Source organism: Protopterus annectens, chromosome 4.part0, assembly GCF_019279795.1.
Source record: "Protopterus annectens isolate FY-2018-M chromosome 4.part0, PAN1.0, whole genome shotgun sequence".
Taxonomy (NCBI): domain Eukaryota; kingdom Metazoa; phylum Chordata; order Ceratodontiformes; family Protopteridae; genus Protopterus; species Protopterus annectens.
Window position 1 is genome coordinate 685,811,769 of NC_056733.1, and position 18,355 is coordinate 685,830,123.

The 18,355-nt window shown below is 40.0% G+C and overlaps 1 protein-coding gene across 1 annotated transcript in view; it reads right to left on the minus strand.

Annotated features, from left to right (window-relative positions):
* Positions 1-3,058: 3,058 nt before the first annotated feature.
* The window catches only part of CAMKK2 (calcium/calmodulin dependent protein kinase kinase 2), a 1,901,640-nt gene continuing 1,886,343 nt past the window's right edge, over positions 3,059-18,355 (minus strand). The window contains exon 16 of the mRNA XM_044068653.1: positions 3,059-5,846. Within this exon, the coding sequence (XP_043924588.1) occupies positions 5,774-5,846 (73 nt within the window). The 3' untranslated portion in view covers positions 3,059-5,773. The remainder of the gene's footprint in view (positions 5,847-18,355) is intronic.

Sequence of the window (18,355 nt, forward strand, 5' to 3'; positions counted from 1 at the left end):
ACACGTCCACCACAGTCCTCTCCTTTTCCAACTGTTAGATTTTTTTCCTTTTCTTGTCTGTTTACTACCATCAATCCTATGTGAATGCTGTTTTGAATTATCATTTGAGTGATTTGACAACATAATTCTCAAGTCCTGGCTCTAAAACCAGACTAATCTCATACACTTCCAGCTGCTTTTTGATTCAGCTGCTATGAATTATTCACTCATTGGGTAGATGTCTTTGGCCTAATTCAATGACCAGACTGTTTCATACTATTTGAAGAAATTATTACCTATCAAAAGCATCATATTTATAACTGTGTTTGTGTTCTGCTCCTTTTTTGTGCTACTCACAATAAAGCAATGGACTTCCAGTATATGTCCACAGCAGATATTGCCAGGAATAAGGTTAACATTTTCATAAAGCCAATGCCTCACCTAATGACAGCTGCATAAGCTTCATGTCTTAGTTGTGCCAGAAGGAACATGGCACTATGGAGCAGCTGTATTTGTGTCATGCATCCACTGTGTCACTAGAAACATTCCCATCTGATGGTGGTAACCAATCATTAGGTGACCAACAGCTAAAGCCAATGAAATGTTAATTATTTTTAAAAATATTGTGGTTGGAGAGCTCAGGGGTAAGTATTAGGATAGCTGCCCTTGTGGGCCATTTTAAGCATAGCCAGTTTTCACTGGTAAGAATCAAACCCTCTATCTTTTGTCTGTAATGTGTACACCTCTTAACTATTATGCCCACCCCAGTGATTGAGAGTTGTGTCCACTCCTGAGAGGAAGGCATGTGCTTTCCTTTTGTTCTGAGATGAACAGTTAAGCTCAGCTGTTGTAATATGTGATCATTTGACTGATGACAACTGATATGCATTCAGAGCTAGGAGCTAAAGCACTGGATGAAGCAAAGAAGCATGGTTCTTTTCTCATGCAATTACATATATAAACTATACACCATGGCATGACACTGGCTATGTCAAGCAGGGCAAAAATAAATGGTAGATGAAATATATTTATAAAAAAACATAAACAGTTAAAACATAGTAAGATTTAAAGATCTTGGAAAAAGAAATATAATACTATAATTAAAGAAAACCATAACAGTGATTACATCATTTTCCTTCAAGAAGTTGAGTAACTCAAAAATGTTACATACATTGTTTTGTTGTCAGTTTTAAAAGCTGCAATAAATATTATCCAGAACTGTGGCAAAGCAGTTTGGCACCATATCCATCTGCCCCCTTCTTTAAAGTGATCACAACTGTTGTTTCTCTTTGACAACTTACAAAACTGTCTACCTCTTCTGTTTAACAGACCGCTTACAAGCTATTAAGCAAATGAAATCACTTAAATGATAGCATGTAAGCTGTCAAACTTTAAATGCTCAATGCCCCTTCAAATCGGTACTACCCCATTCACCCCACCCTTGCTTATGGCACAGATTATCACTGTAGTGAAAGACCCAAGTTAATGGCACTAATATAAGATGTGTGAGACAGTTAAAAGGACTGCACACTAAGAAACAAGAAGGATTCTCAGCAGCTGGAAACCCCTCCATCCAAACTGCAAGCAGAAAGTGTGGGGCCCAATTCAAAAAGGGCAGCTGCTTCAGAAGAGGAGGTCATTACTGAGTATTTGCATTCAATAACCCCGAGTGAGCACAATCACAATATACAAGAGAAAAAAGCCTACAATGTTCAGCTGGAAAGCAGATGCATTCTTGCTGCTCAGCAATGTACTGTAGGCTATATAAGCAAGCATACCAAGTCTGTTTAATGATAAACAGGAACATAATGTTGCTGTAGTTGCCCTGCAACTAATTGCTATGATTTAATGTGTACATTCAAGGGCTGACTGTATGCCTTACTTATCCTGAAGCCACATTGCCTCACTGAGCTGCCTTGAGGCTCAGCATAGTATGCCAGAACGGCTGAGTCACTCCTTGACAGGTCTCCATCACAACACCTTCTCTATGAGGTTTTAATAACACCTGAAACAGAGCAAAACAGTTCAGCAAAAACCTTTTCCCAAACTGTTTTTCTGAACCAAGCCTCAGATCAGTTATGCGGGTGCCGAGGGGAAACAGTGTGAAACAATGTAAGCCTGACTGTTCTCATTAAATGCACTTCACTTTTCTGTCACCTCTCTCTTGCTCTACAAAATAAAACAGAACAGTTCATGCACCTGCATGACTGCATTGACACTTTAACAGTTTCACTGTGATTTAGAAAATCGTAAGAATTCCCCAGACTTGTTTCCTGAAAGTATTTAACAGCCCACAAATGAGAAAACTATATAAAATAATTGAAAATGTTTAAGCAGATGACAATGGTTTTCCTTTAAACAAATTTCAGGTCACTTACTCTGCTTGAAGACAATGATGAGCAGCAAGCAGCCTATGAGACAGTTACTTCTGAGAACTGTGTGCCTGACCATGCAATAAACTGGAGAGAAAAATTATTCCCTAAAATAAGACTAGTGGAGTAGACTGCAGTAAATGTACAATAACTCCTGAAAAAGATTAATGTACGATGATAAAGGTGGTCACAATTTCTTTGAGACATGAATGATAAACCATCATCCAAGCCAATTTTTAACTATTCAACAGGTCCAGAGGGGTGCAACTGGAGTGTTTGTTTATGTCTTTCGACTTTTCCCAGTTAGGGGTCGCCACAGCGGAACTCCGGTCCGCTAATGATTGGCAGTTGATTTTTATGTACCGGCTTGCCAGGCCTGACGCACAACCTTCAACGAAGGTATGCCCATTCACGCATGTCTCCACGCAGAAGACGCTCTAGCTGAGAATCAAACCGGACAGCGTCTTACTGTGAGGCGACAACGCTACCGCAGCACCACCACCGCGGGTCAGGGGTGCAACTGGAGTGTACGTTGTTGATATCAGACAGAATATGTGGAAGAAGTCAGATAAAAATCACTCTATAATTTGAATGTCTCAGTAACAGTGTTTTTTTCAAATTGCTCAAGTTACATCAATTTAATTAAATGGAATTGATTTGTAACTAGTGAAATAGATTGTTTCCACCTGCTTAAAATGTTCCTGCCATTAAAGTGTTAGTGATCAAGCATATATAATAATCTTATAATTCTACAGTAATATTAAATAAACAATATTTTTTTAAAAAAGCTTAAAAAGTTGCCAAGCAAAATATACAATCTTGGAAAGAATTTACACAGTCTTCTAGCCTTTTTAGCTAACAACATTACAGAGATAACAAGCTGCAGTATCATTATGTGCAAAAGCAGAGGTTAAAGGCAAATTATTTCAGTGCACAGAAGAAAAGCAAAATGCAACACTATTAGGACGCCAAGCCATGCTGTCTGGATGTAATAAAAAGCAAGAAATACATTTATTCACTACCTGACTACCATGCTTTAAACTTTAATCTTGTCCAGGTTTATTTGCCTGACCTGTATAGTTAAATAAGCTAAAAACTCCCCTGTTAGCTCAAGTTCATGAACTGTTACCAAAGAAAGGGTCAGAAGAAAACTGCAGATAATAAACAAATAAAAAAATCACACAAGATCCTACAATGAAAAGCATCATCCCACACATTTTGACCAGTTTTGCTTTAAGCAGCATTGCACTTATACTTTAAGTGCCTGTCATGCAACTGCAAAGGCTGAGTATGAAGACAAAGACACAGAATACTTGAGTGATTCCATTCAACAGTCATCTATGTATCTTGTGTTTCACCCTGGACAAACAAAATGAAGTAGCTCATACACTTTCTTACAGTTCTGTAGTACCATATGCTTAAAACAAGTATGCATGTAAAGAATGCCAGGCAAAAAGGAAACAAAAGGAGAATGCCAGCATATCCAAGTTAAAAAACGTGCAAGTAAAGTAGAGCTTCCTGAAGTATGTACGCAAGCTGTTAAAGATTGTTCCCCTACCCCTTTAGCAGCAGTTTCCAGTGCACCATCTACATAACTCATCTCTTGACATATTTTACAGAGCTGTGTGAAAGGCCAAGTGACAGAACATAAAAACAGAGTAAAGGTCCCTTTAGTTTTATGTATCCATATTTGAACACAATCTGAAAGTGTGTTTGTAACAATATATACAGAGAGAGAGACAGCGAGCTCAAGATGTTTTGCATGATGATATATGAGCATTTTGTTGACCCCCCCCCCCCCCGAAAAATTTGGTTAATTATTTTGATGATTCTATACTTGAGTCATTTGTAACTTTAGCCTGCATGAAATGACAACACAGCTTAAGCATGTGGCTCTTTTGCCTTATAAGAAGCAAAAGTGAAGTATTACCATCTAGGTAATCTGGCAAAAGTGAGGTAATAATATCCTGGGGACTACAGGACATTTCTTAGCTAGACTAGTTCTGCTTTGTATGCTAAAGTCACAAGTCCCAACATGTTTCTTTTAACACTTCCACAGCAGTATTTAGTGAATGAAATATGGCTATTCCCCAAGCACTTGCTATCTAAATATTATTGGTGATCTCTATAAGCCAAAAATTACTAAAGCAGCAATTAACTTGTTCTGAATTCTTACTGCTTTTTATGCTAACAACTATACTGCTTTTTGTGCTAACAACTACAAAACTTTCAGTAAATATGTTTGCTCTTTGCAATAGTGAATGCTCTGCATGTCTGCATCAGATACTTTTTCTTGAAAGGCTAAATGCAATTAACCATCTAAACTGACATAGCTTAAGATGTACGTGGAAGTTCTCATGAACAACACTGTCCAACTACTTTAAACAAATGCATTTCTTTAGTATTATTATTTAAAGGCCACTCGCTCTAGCACCAGTGTACAGCTGTTACGTATTAGTATGAACTAATACAGTTTTAATTTTGCATCTTCAAACTGTATGAAATGATAACGTTTCACTATTCTTTCTCTCAGTTTCTGATATGCTGAGAATGTTAGAGAAAATGCTTAGCAATCTTCTAGAGTGGTGTGACTGTGGCACATGTAATACTTCCAATTTCGCAGTTTAACCACTTAAAAAGCTTTGCATTGAGCTGTATAAGCTAAGTCAAAAACCAAAGCCACACTACAGAAGAGATACACAATATCTCTGCTAATTTTGGCATGCAGTGCTTAAAAGAATGCAGTATTCTTTTGTAAAGTATACTGGCTAACTGAAAATACTGTATACAACTGACCCGCACTCACTCTTAAAAATATCATCATGACACCACGGTCCACTCAAAAAAAACAATTATTACAATAAGCATTATTTTTATATTGTGTAAAATCTGTAAATGCACACTTCTTTAGACTCATTTAAAATGATGTATATTATTTAGCAAAACTATCTACCTGTTACTATACCCAGTTAGTACAAAGGCTAAATAACATTGTAAACTGTTTAAAGTTGAGTGTAAGTAAATGTTCTGGCATTCAAAGCCAATGATTCAAGTATATTAAACAGCTATCTGCAGCTCAGCAGATGGCCTGCACTGCAAGGCTTACCTTTTATGGCAGCCAAAGCACTGCAAGACGAACATGCCCTTATATTGGAAGGAAAAGTTACATGTTGCCCTTAGCTGCTTTCTCACCAGACTACTCTGCAGACCCCATGTTGGTGTTTTATGTGATAGATACCCAATTTCAGTCAATGAAATGCAAAATATGCAACCAAAAAGGTTGTGCATTCCAAAGGATTCTGTAAAATGCATATAGCCATGGAGAACACATTGTGCAGAGTGACTTATTCTCATTCTTCTGGATCCCTTTGCATACTGCTTGGGAACACCCTGGACTAGACAAACCAGTTCTTTTTCATCCATCACGACAGGACTTCATCTTCTTCAACACTGGGCAGGTCACTGCTCTTCACACTTTCCCAGCTTCCTTGTTTTCTGTTTAAAATGAACACCTGTTATTTTGGGGACACCAAAATCAGGAAACAAGCAGGACAAAACACACAAAAATGAAGCATCACTGAAGTCAAAGGAACTATTTATTCAGTTATATTTCTTCAACAAAGCACTCAGTTCATAATTATGCTATAAGAAATCAACTGGCAGACCTGTACTTCATTCTGTGTAATCATGGCCATTTTCTATTTTCCTTCATATCCTCAGTTTAGGTGTAATTCAGTTCTTTAAGGAGAAGTTACCATTAACTGTAAATCAGAACTCCTGGTTTTACTCATTTTTATGTTGTTCAGACTAGACATTTAGTAAATTATTGTCCTGCGCCTTTAAATATACCTGCTGCAGTGAGAATGGCACTTGTACATGGCCAAAGTTCCAAAGTGGTTAGCTTTATTCTTTGAGGTCTTTGGAAACCTTCACAGAAAAATATCCCAGTGGCTCACAAATTCAGGTTACCAATGACATTAATTATTTTAACATATTATATACAGGTAAGCTACTAAAATAGTTATAAAAACTGAATAATTCTAACCCTGTTTACAATTCAATCTCAGGAGAAGATGGGACTGTAGCTTTACCATTACAGTGACCCCTTCTCAAAGATCAATCATTAAGGTAAGTGCCTTAAACAAATATATGCACTATAATCTTTGGGAATGCTCACTGTAACAGTAAATTATAACATTTGGGTAGAATACCAAGCAGTATTTGGTTACCCCTGAAAGGAAGTTACAGGATCCTCTGTGGCATAGCAGTGCCAAAACCTGTTCTGCCTCTAGACTGTGTTTTGGTGAATGTGTTGAATTGTATTGTACATAGCACCCCCTAAACTGTGTTCAGAAGAAGTGTTTCTAACTTGACCTGCTGCTGTTCTATTAGAGTATGTACTAATAGCGTCTTGCAAAGGTTTATTGTTCCTGTCATGGCAAAAAGTAATAACAGTGTACCAGCCATTTTGTTAAGATTTATTTAGGAACAAACAAGTCTCCTTTCCTAAAGAAAATGAAAGCTGATGAGGCTGAGGACATCCGAAGACTTTTGCTGGGGTTCATTTTTCTTCAGGTAGATAGCAAATGTTGAAGGTGTGATGGGGAAGAAACAGGTAAATGGGAACATATATTTCAGGAGTGTAATGAGATGGCAGATTTTAAAAACTTCTTACAGAATACTCTGATAGAAATATTGGGTGAGCAAATGGCTGTAACTTAGGAAATGATTCTTTTGACCTGGGACACAAACTCTGAATTACCTCATATGTAAGTGTAAGGCCTTATTCATTTTAATTCTGTTGGTCGCCAAAAACAATTACTGGAAAATGGAAATCAAAGACTAAACTAACTGTTTTTGTACTGAATATTATTAAAAGGAGCTAAATGAAATGGAAGATGGCTCTTTAGAAAGGGGAGGAGCAAACTGCATAGAAATAAATGGAAATAGTTTGAACAATACATGCAGAATAATGTTCAAGAGAAGGAGGAGGAGTGAGGTTTAAATGAAGGCAGGATTTCAGCAATGTATGTAATGTTGGACTGATGATAGTTATAAGGAAAGAAAAGATGTGACATATAATGTATGTAAAAGGAAACAAATGATAATGGTTTGTTTTCTGTTAATGCATGTTGCCTATGTCTTTACTGATAATCTAACAAATGTATTAAAAAAAAAAAAAAGTCTCTTGCGTGGATAGTGCCTTTGTACATCTTAACACTCATAGATGATACCCCCTTTTACTTTCGGCTGTTTTAAAAGAAACTGGAAACTGAATGAACTGGTTGAATGACACAATGCTCAAACTACAATGGGCATAAAGAAGGAATTATTCATTAGATGCACATTTTCACTGTAAAAGACATGCATGCACACTCACTCCCGCATCAGGACTTGTAACTCTGAAATCATCCTGCTTGAGGCTGCAGCAACTAGAAAGTGTGCTAAATAATTTACTTCATGTCCACTTTGTCAGCTGAGCTCCTTTCAGGAAGGCTTTTTCAAGCTGATTTGCTGTTACTTGAAAGGCTGCTACAAAAGCAGAAACTGCAGAGGTGTGCTTTTATGTAAGAATATACTATGCCTGATTTAAACAAGTAGTTTAGAAAATCTAGTATCATTGGGATAGGACATTTAAATGGCTTGAAGCCTTTTGTTACACTCCTAGAAAAAATTTTCCTTAACTGACAGTAGATCTCTTGGCTTTGTTTAGGATATTTAGAATTTAGCTGGAGAAGTTCCTACAGGGAAATAAGTCTACCTTCCAAACTGAGAGTTTCAGTGTTTTGAAAATGGAATGCAGTAGTCCACCCCACTACTAAGTTAGGACCTGTATACAGGAGAAGGCCATGAAGGAACAGTTGATATTTTCATCAAGAGGCTCCAAACTGATGAGAAAGCAGTGGAGCAAATGATTTGGGTATGCTTTTTAAAATGGTAGCAATCAGATCCACATCTGTCATGTCCCAAATATGTACAGTATCATGAAAATTCTTTGGGTCTAGTTTCCTTTCATGAGCCAAACATATCTGTCTGCTGAGGGAATCTCCCAGCTGGTTCTGTAAAATTAGAAGGTGTACTGCTGACAGATGCAGGCTGTGATGAATGGCCCCAGTGCCACAGCAGAAGTATCTCTTTGTAGAGTCTGAATGATCTGGTTTTCCCTTGCTTGAATGTGCAACTTATAGCTGTAGTGCTGCCTGTACTGACTTGAAGATGGCCTAGGAGGAGGTTACCCTGAAAAGTTGTGAAAGCTCTGTACATTATTAATACTTTCCAGGTTAATGTGGACAGACCTTTCATGTTCAGACCAGCTGCATTAAATAAAAAAACTGGCAAAATGTCACCCCCCCCCCCAACATAAAAGGGTTTGTTACCAGCAAATGAGTTATTGTTGGAGGAAAAAGAGGTATCACTTTAGGGTGTCACTCACACTGTTGAATCTTCAGTAGTTTGACAGAGTGAACTGCCTGAGAAACTCATCAAGAGTTGTCATCAGTGAATGCTGCAGTTGTCAAAAGAAGGAAGACCGATTGTGTGTGTGAAAGGCAAGTGTAGGTTTTAGATTTTAATGCTGTAACTTTTCAATTATAGTGAAAGTTTCCACATTAGGGAGTGAGTGAGAGTGTATGTAAGTGTTTGTGGGTTAGGGTTAAAGGAATGAGACAGACTTTCTGTGGTAAACGTGTATTGCTATATGTGATCTGTGTCTTAGTGTCTTGTGCAGTGGTAGTGTTATGGAAAGTTTTTTTTTTAAAGCAAGGTGTGGAGTCACTGCAGGGGTAGGGTTAGCATGTAATAGTAATCCCTGCCTCTAACCCAAATCCAAAACTTTACCTTAAGAAGGTTTTTTTGTTGTTTTTTTCCAACACTGCCACCATTCAGACACATTACAGCTGAGTTTAGTAGTAGGGGTTTGTTTAACAGAGAGAAAAAGGAATGTGTTTGCTTCCTTTGCAATTTTTTATGGATTTTTTCAGTATTTGATTTTCAAAATGCCCACATTGATCATCTTTGTTTTGATGCCTCTGCATTTTGGGAAATCAAAATATACTCCTCTTTGGATAAACTGTTTGGATCCTTCTACCACAACAATTCTTTACAGAATGGTACAGAGGAATTAATGTCTCTAGGGAAGTTGAAGACTAGTTCTAGATGTTTTATGAGTCCAAGATGAGCTCATATGAAGCTCTGTATGAGGAATTAGGGGAAAGCAAGATGGTAAATCTCCCAAGATTCTTAATTGCTATCCTGCTGTAGCAGTTTACTGCTGGGAGAGCTGTTACCACACACTGAATTCCACATTATTCTCTTGGATATGAAAGACTGTGATCAAATTTGCAATTGTCTCCTGCAGGGTCACAAAAGTTATGGGCTCGAAGATGTTTTCTTGTAATTTGTGATGCCCAACATGTTTATCAGGCAAACTATTAGAATGATGTGCTGTAGTAACTGTTCCTGTGACTGAATTACTAACAGGCAATCACCCAGGTCCAAAAAGATGGGTGGTTTGTTTTTCTAGATATGCAAACACTGGAACAAAACATCTGGTAAACATTTTAAAGGCTGCAGAGAGCTTGAATGGCAGAAGTGAAAACTGCAAACGAAGAGTTATATGAAATTCAAGATACTTCCTATGGGATGGTTTTACTAGATTGTGCAAGTAAGCATTCTCCATGTATGCTGCTGAAATGTGGGGCCCCCAGGCTTTCACTGCTGTCACCATCTTGAATTTATCTGTATAAATGTTAAATGTGTTCATCTGTCAGAAGTCTAGTATTGGTATAGAGTGATGTCTTTTTTGGGTAGTGTGATGTTCCCATGCCAGGCCAGTAATCAAGGAGCCTGAATCCTTACTATTGACACTGGAGAGGGACGTGCACTTGGAATACAAATGGATACACTCAGTATTTCCAAATGCAGACCTCTCTGCATCAAGCACAATTTCCCTTAAGAGCACACAGGGCACACACTTAGCCCAGGGTCTGGGTGTCTCTCTCTCCCAGGTCCCAATAAGGCTCCCCACTGGCACTTTGAAACCAGTGCTTCATGTCCCTGTCCCAAGTAGCTGACACACATACTCTTTGAGATTTAATTTTCACACATACACGTACACACACACACACACACACACACACTTGGGAAAGGCTGGCACAGATTACCCGCTCTACCAACTTTGCCCAGACTATAAGGTATATTCACTGCTACCAGTCAGTTACTATAAGGCTCTTAAAAGGGTATTCAATTATGTTGAGTGAAGTTAATATTAATACAAATGGTAATGTTGGCCAAACAGCAAGGCTTTCAGGAGTGGCCAGAGTTATCACCAAATAAATATGTGCAAATACTCTCAAAGCTTAAATATTTTCTAAAAAGGACCATCCACAATGAAAATTTTAAATATTTTAACAGTAAATAATAAAAAAACAAGAACATGCTAAATATATATTTACAGTAAACCACAGAGTTCAAATCACAGGAAATAACTGAAAATAACACTAATGGCAGACTCATACAAACAAAGAAAAATTATTAGTTATGTACTTACCATAACTTGGTATCTGTATTGCCTTCTTTCATTACTCCTCACGGATGAGTTATGGATCCGACTGGACTGCATTTCATTCAGACTATGATCCAAGTCTCAAGCTCCTCCCACTTCCCACAATGCACCATCCACCAACTAACCTCCTCAGACTGAGTTTGCTGCCCATTAGCAAACAGAGAGCAGGGAAAGAAAGACAGAAAGCAATATGCATCAATGACCAGAGGCTTAAAACCCAGAACAACAGTTCCTAAGGCTCTCCAGGTCTTCTAGAGCACTGGGAAGGGGGCTGGCAGAGAAGGAAGGTGAGGAGGAATGAAAGAAAACAACACAGATACCAAGTTATGATAACTACATAACTAATAAATCTGATGTCGCCTCTTTCATTCCTCCTCATGGGTGGGTAGAGTCCCCAGCTATACAACTCCTGGGTGGTCTCAAGGAAGGGTATGCCAGAGCACTGCTGAACTAAAGGAGGCTCTGGCTCCTGGAAACAATATCTAATTTATAATGTGAAACAAAGGTGTGAGCCTTCAACCAAGTGGATGCAGGCACAGATATCATCTAAAGAAGCCTTGGAAGAAAAGGCAGATGAGGTGGACATGGACCTAGTTGAATGAGCCTTGGGAGGATGAGATAGCTGTAATCCATTCCTGGAATAAATCAAGGTAATACTGTCTGTTATCCATTTAGCAAGAGTAGCATTAGAAACTGTCCGACCTAAATGGCTATGGGAGAAGAACACAAATAACTGTTCTGATTTCCAAAAGAATTTCGTCCTGTGCAGGTAAAAATGTAACTGCCTGTGAACATCAAGCAGATGCAACAAACATTCTCCCTCACAGAAATATGGGAAGAAAACTGGTAGTCGAATGGTCTGGTTGAAGTTGGATTCTGTAGCTACCGTGGGCATGAAAGCGGGATTAGTATGAAGGGAAACCTTGTCTTTGTGGAAAATAATGTAAGGAGGCTTAGAAGACAAGGCTGTAATTTCTGAGATTCTCTTGCTGAGGTGATGGCAATGAGAAAGACTGTCTTCCATGAAAGAAACTTTAAGTCACAATTATAAGTTAATTCAAAAGGTTTTTGAGTTAAGCCTTGCAAGACCACCATGAAATCCCATGGTGGGGAGGGATCTTTGACTGGAGGCCTGAGGAGGAAGATCCCTTTCAAGAAGGTCTTGCACAGTTTGGAAGCTGATGGGGAATTGAAAACATTGCAGAATAAAAGTTAGAGATGGTCGCCAATTGAAGTTTGATGGTAGAAAAGCTGTCTCCTCCTTTAAAAAGAGAAGCAAGGTAGAGAAGGATAGCTGAAATAGGGACAGAGAAAGGGTCAATGCTTTCCTTAGAAGCCCAGAAAACAAATCTCTTTTATTTACTCCCATAGACTTTCTTGGTAGCTGGTTTTGGGGAGGCTAAAATAATGTCTTGTATGGGGGAAGCAAGCCTGGACCTTTGAACAATCACTGGAAGTGGAAAAACCAAGCTGTCAATTTGAGAGACGTCAGATTGGGGTGAAAATAGAGGACCTATTTGGGTTCCGGAATCCATGGGGGATATTTCAGATGACACCAGAGGAAGGGGAACCAATCTGACGAGGCCAGTAGGGGGCACTGAGGATTACCAAGGACTTCACATGCTTTGCTTTCTAGAGAAACTTTGGAATAAAGGGTAGAGGAGATTAAGCATAGAGGAGAACGATGGGGCCAATCGTGAACTAGAGCTTCCCTCGGGGACCCCCCCCCCCAGAGGAGGAACAAGAGCAAAATAGTTGCTGCACTTGTTCTGAGGGGATGCAAATAGGTCATAGCAAGGCTGGCCCCCAATGGCTGAAGATCAAGTCCGCTACTGATTGATTGAGGGACTGCTCATAAGGGGTCTGAATGAACCTGTTGAGCTTGTCTGCTAGGATGCTGGATTTCCCCGGTATGTGAGTTGCAAGCAGAAAATGGTCTGAAGACATCGCCTATTCCCAACCCCTTATGGCCTCTCTGCACAGTGAGTAACAGCACATTCCTCCTTGCTTGTTGATATACCACACCACTGACATGTTGTCTGTGTGAAACACAATCATTCCTAGGAGGACTGCTCTCATTTCCAGAACACTGATATGCACTCTGGTGTCTGTGTGTGACCACATGCCTTAGACCATCTTTCCATTGAAATGCTGCCCACCCGCACCCCAACTGGGAAGCGTCCGTGGTCATCATGGCTGAGTGGAGAAGGAAGTGTCTGCCTATCGTCAGGTCATCCAACCATTGTAGATGCTTTCTGCAAACCAAAGTCAGCTTGACAGGGACAGATAGAGGCTGATAGAGTATAGATCATTTAGCAGCCATGTCCATTGAAGGACTCGCATAAAACACCTTCCAAGAGGGACTAATGGCACGGCAGCTGTCATAGATCCTAGAGCCTAAATTATCAGCCTTGCTGGTAAGAAATTTCGGTTTAAGACGGCATCTCAAGGTCTGAACGTGAAGAGGGGGAAGAGCTGCAATCTGGTTCAGTGTGTCCAAGGCAGCTCCAATGAATTCTAAACTCAGCATGAGGGATGGGCTTGACTTTGTCAAATTTATAGGCATCCTCAGATGATTGGCAAGGCTGAAGAAGTAATCCCTGGCCTATAGTAGTTGATGCCTGGTTGGGGCAGTAAAGAGCCAGTCATCCAGATATGGAAACACCCGGAATCTGTGCAGTCTCAGGTGAGTTGGAACTACTGCCATGCATTTGGTAAACACCCTGGAGGCTGTGGTGAGTCCAAAAGGCAGAGCTCTGAACTGAAAATGACTGGCTCCCAGCCAGAAGTGCAGATGACTTCTGAAGTGTCTGTCTATTTTGATGTGATAGTATGCATAGTTTAAGTCCACTGAGCACATCCAATCAGCCTCCTACAGCAGTGGTAGAATGGACTGAACTGTCACCATTTGGAACTGCGCCTTCTTTACAAGCAAATTTAATTTGCTTAGATCTAAATTGGACTGCAGGTCGACAGATTTCTTTGGTACTAAAAAGATGTGAGAGTAAGTTCCATATCCTCTTTGTTTGGTTGGGACCTCTTGGATGACTCTTTTTTTTTGCAGTAGATATAAAATTTCTGCTACTGCAAACTTCCTATGACTGGGTGTGACATCAGGGAGTCTCTTTGGCCTCTCTGGAGACAGAAGGAAAAAGAGAATAAAACAGCCTCTGGATATAATCAGAGAACGGTTCCTTGAAGCCCTGATTTTGCAGCCCCCCTCTACTCCTGGGGTGGCATCTTCCATTGAAACTTCCTCCTCTGCCTCTGGAGGAAGGATCCTCGTGTTGATCCTGGGAAGACCCCTGAGATTTTTGGAACCAGGTTTTCGTTCCACTGTGCTGGTTGCTAGAAAAGGTGCGCTGAGGAGTTGGGAACCTGACTTCAACAGCAGATAAGGTCTTCCCTTCTTGCTCACTGCGGGTTAGGGCCTCTTTGACCGATGGACCGAAAAGCAAGGATCCATCAAACAGGGTGTTGACAAAGGACGTCTTAAATGTTTCCGTGAAATCACAAAGCCTCATCCAGGCATGTCTCCAAATAGCAATACCTGAGCCAGCTTGCCAGTGAGGCACCGTCCATAGAATGTGAAGTCAGCCTCAAGGAAGAACTGGATAAAGATGAAAGAGTGGTCAGTTGGGGAGGGAGATCTTCTTGAAGTCCTCCACCAACATGATCTCTGCCAGAGAGTCTGACAGTTCCTTCACCAGTTCCCTATGCAATCAAGTAAAGTGTGCCAAGTAGTTCAATGCAAAAAGTGGCCGTGGTGTAAATGTGCTTAAAAACCTGTTCATCACTCTGGACTCCCTGTTCAGCAGATGGACAGTGGAGCTCTGTTTGGCTAGCTCCTTTTTGGTCGCTGCTGCTACAACGATGGCATCTACTGGAATACCCTTGGTCCAATATGGTCTGTCCTAAGGGGGAGATAAAAAATTTTCTAGGCGCTTAGGAATCAGTTTGATAGAGTCTGACTCCTTCTAGGTCCAGCTGGACACCAAATTATGAGCTTATCCACTGGGGGAACCAGCCAGGATGTAGATGGGCCCGTCCCAAAAGCCTTCAAAAACACAGACTCCTCCAAGGATGGAGGATGGACTGACCAACCACCTCTTTGCCTCAGGATTTCTGAAATGTCTCCAAAGGAGACGTCCTCTGGTGGTGATCTGGGGGATCCTTCCCCTTTATCAAAGTCCATATCCTCTGTGATGGACTCCCAAAGGGGAGTCAATGTGCCTCCTTTTGCATGTCCCCCTATGAGGGCTCTCCTCTGTAGGATGATCAGGGTAGGTCTCGAAAGAGGAGGGGGCTCCCTCTGGGGAAAGTGTTTGGAGGCCAGTCTGGACGGGCTCACTCTGGACAGGTATGACAGCCTTAAGTCTCTGAACCAAGGGAAGTCAATGGGAGGGGTCGTAGCTCAAAGAGACTGGATCCATATGGCTAGAGAAAGCCCTTTCTACAATTTGGAATGCCGAGGGGCCTGGTGAATCTCTCGCCAGTTCCATTGGAGCTGAGGCTGCTGAAGAAGAGAGGGCTGGGATCCCTAAGCCCTAGGTTCCAGGTAGAATTGGACCCCAGCTGTCCAGTGCTGAAGCGCTGAGGGGAAGAGATCCCCTCCCCACAGATCTGATGAGGACATCCCGGATTTGAGACCCACTGTGATTCAAAGACAACAAAGCTGAGGAGGTCAAGGCAATGGTCAGAGTGGAGGAAGGAAAGCTCCTCACACTCGACACCAGAGCTCTTGGATGGCTATGATCCTGAGACTCCGATACCAGGAGGTGGATCGGAGAAGGATGCTGAGCTGGAGGGAAACATTCACAGAACCCAGAAGGGATAGTGCCAAGAAGACCCCAAGTGGATCTGTCTCTTCAGAATGTTCCTAATCATTCTGTCCCGTCAGCCTCCTAAAGGCATCTAGAAGACCAGGATAAAGCCACTGACAGAGGCCTGAATTGCCTAGCGGGAGTCTGCTGCAGCCAGAGGAAAAGGGGTGACTCAATGCCCAGCACTGGTGTGGGATTCCTATCTGTGGGACCTGTAGACCTAGAACCTGAGATAGCAGCAGCAACTTCAGGAGAACTTGAAATTAGGTAAGAACCGGAATGATCTGAAGAGTGCCTCAGCTCCGCTGGAGCAGAAGTGGGCCAGGATCCGAAACTGTCAGATCCAAAGGCCTCGGAACTTTGGAGGGTGGCTCTGAAGATGCCCTTGAGGACTTATGAGGGCACTTCTTGGAGTCAGAGTATCCTGACACACTCTATGATGGGATTTGAGCCCCTGGAGAGGAACCAGAAGCAGGCAAAAGGCCCTTTAGAATCATCTTGTGGGGGGCGGCGCCAGGGTGGCCAACTGAGAGCAGTGAATTTTGAGAGCTCCATAAACTAGTATAATAATACAGGAAAATGTTATTATTTTCAAGTTTAAAACATCAGAAATCTATAGATAAACTACTAAACTACATAAATATCAATTTTGGTTGAGATATACAAACATTTTCCTGTCAAGTAACTTGGAGATAGATTGAGTCACTGAATATGGATAAGTCAAGGAATTCTCATCCAGATGCTGCTATGAAAAAATAAATGCAATTGATGACATCTACCTTACAGGAACTATCTTTGAAGACGGATGGCTTTAAAATTACTTAGAAAACCTCAAATTAAATTCTCAAAAACAGACTGATACTCTTAAGGAACTATTACAGCAACACCATACAAAAATAACAAATATAGAGACTTCTCTAAATGACATTGAAGGGAGACTCAGTGAGGAAGAATTCCAAAAAGAATTTCTGCTTAAACAGAATACATGGCTGCTTAACAAAATAGATGACTTAGAAAACAGAGAAAGGAGAAACAACATAAGGTTCTTTGGTCTGCCTGAAAACACTGAAGGAGAAAACATTATTTCATTCTTAACAGCCTGGATTCCTGAGTTTTTTGACTTGAAAGAGGGACTTTCATTTGGAATTGAAAGGGCCAATAGAGCACTGAGGAAACCTGCTTCTAACTCAACAAATACTCCACCTAGATCCATAGTTTTAAAATTTATTTCATTTCTGGACAAGGAACTAATATTAAAATCTGCTTGGAGAAAATCACCCTTAAAATACAATCAAAGCCTGAAATGGTTTGACAATGATTATTCTTCCAGAATACTAGAACAAAGGAAAAAGTCTGGCCAATAATAAAACTGTTGAAACAAAACAACATTAAAGCATAGCTGGCCTTTCCAGCCAAGATAAAAATACTTTTTGCCAATGAGATGAGAACCTTTAATGACTTAGAAGAAACTACTACAGTAATCAAAAACAACAACATAGTGTCTGTCCCAGAAGAAATGGAATAGATGGCCCATACCCTTAATAGAATAAAAGAAACAAATCCTTGGACTGATGCTAGAAAGAAGAAACAAAAAACTGATTCCAAGATAGCTGTCCCAAAAAAAATAAATAAATAACTCTTACAACTATATCTCTCAAAGTATCAACTGATATGATACATTATTTGTCATCTGCTTTGATTAAAAAAAGAGGGATTCTTAAACAACTGAGAAACAGTAATGATTTATTCAGAACATACACAGAGTCCAATAATTATTCACAAACAAAAGTAGGTCAAGATGGGTTACTATTTACATTATATTTAAGTCAAACAAAGCAACATATAATACAAACATAGACATTTCTATTCCCCTACTTGAAGTCAATGAATACTTATCTATTCCCCTACTTGAAGTCAATGAATACTTATCTTGTTCATTTTTCATTGATTTTACTTATAATAATTTAAGTAATTAATTAACTAATTCAACAAGGTACCATTCATCAGAGTTCAGACTTAAATGTAACAAATTAACATCATATATAATAGCAGTGGCAGTAGAGTGTTTTGAAAAAAAATGCTCTCATGGAGTCTAATGCCTTCTTCAGTTAAAGTATGATATAGGAATGCAATGTACATCCTGGTTAAATAATAGTAACACGCTCTTAGTACAAATGTCATCATTATTCTGTCTAAATATAGTTAATATCAATTATGGCAGGTATCACAGCTATGAGTGCTGTTTGATCAATCCTGATATTGTGTGTGTGGATACAGCTGTGCCTGGCAGCTAGTACAAATGTCATTATTATTCTGTCTAAACATAGTTAATATCAGTTATGGCAGGTATCATAGCTTCGAGTGATGTTTGATCAAACCTGATATGGTGTGCGTAAATGCAGCTGTGTCTGGCAGCTGGTAAAAATGTCATTACTATTCTGTCTGAACATAATTAATATCAATTATGGCAGGTATCATAGCTTCGAGTGCTGTTTGATTAAGCCTGACATGGTGTATGTGGAATGCAGTTGTTATATGTTGCTGTTTTCATCTCCCAGAAGCTGTGAATTCCAGCTTGTGATCGAGGTTTACTGATGCTTGTGTATTAGGAAGAGACA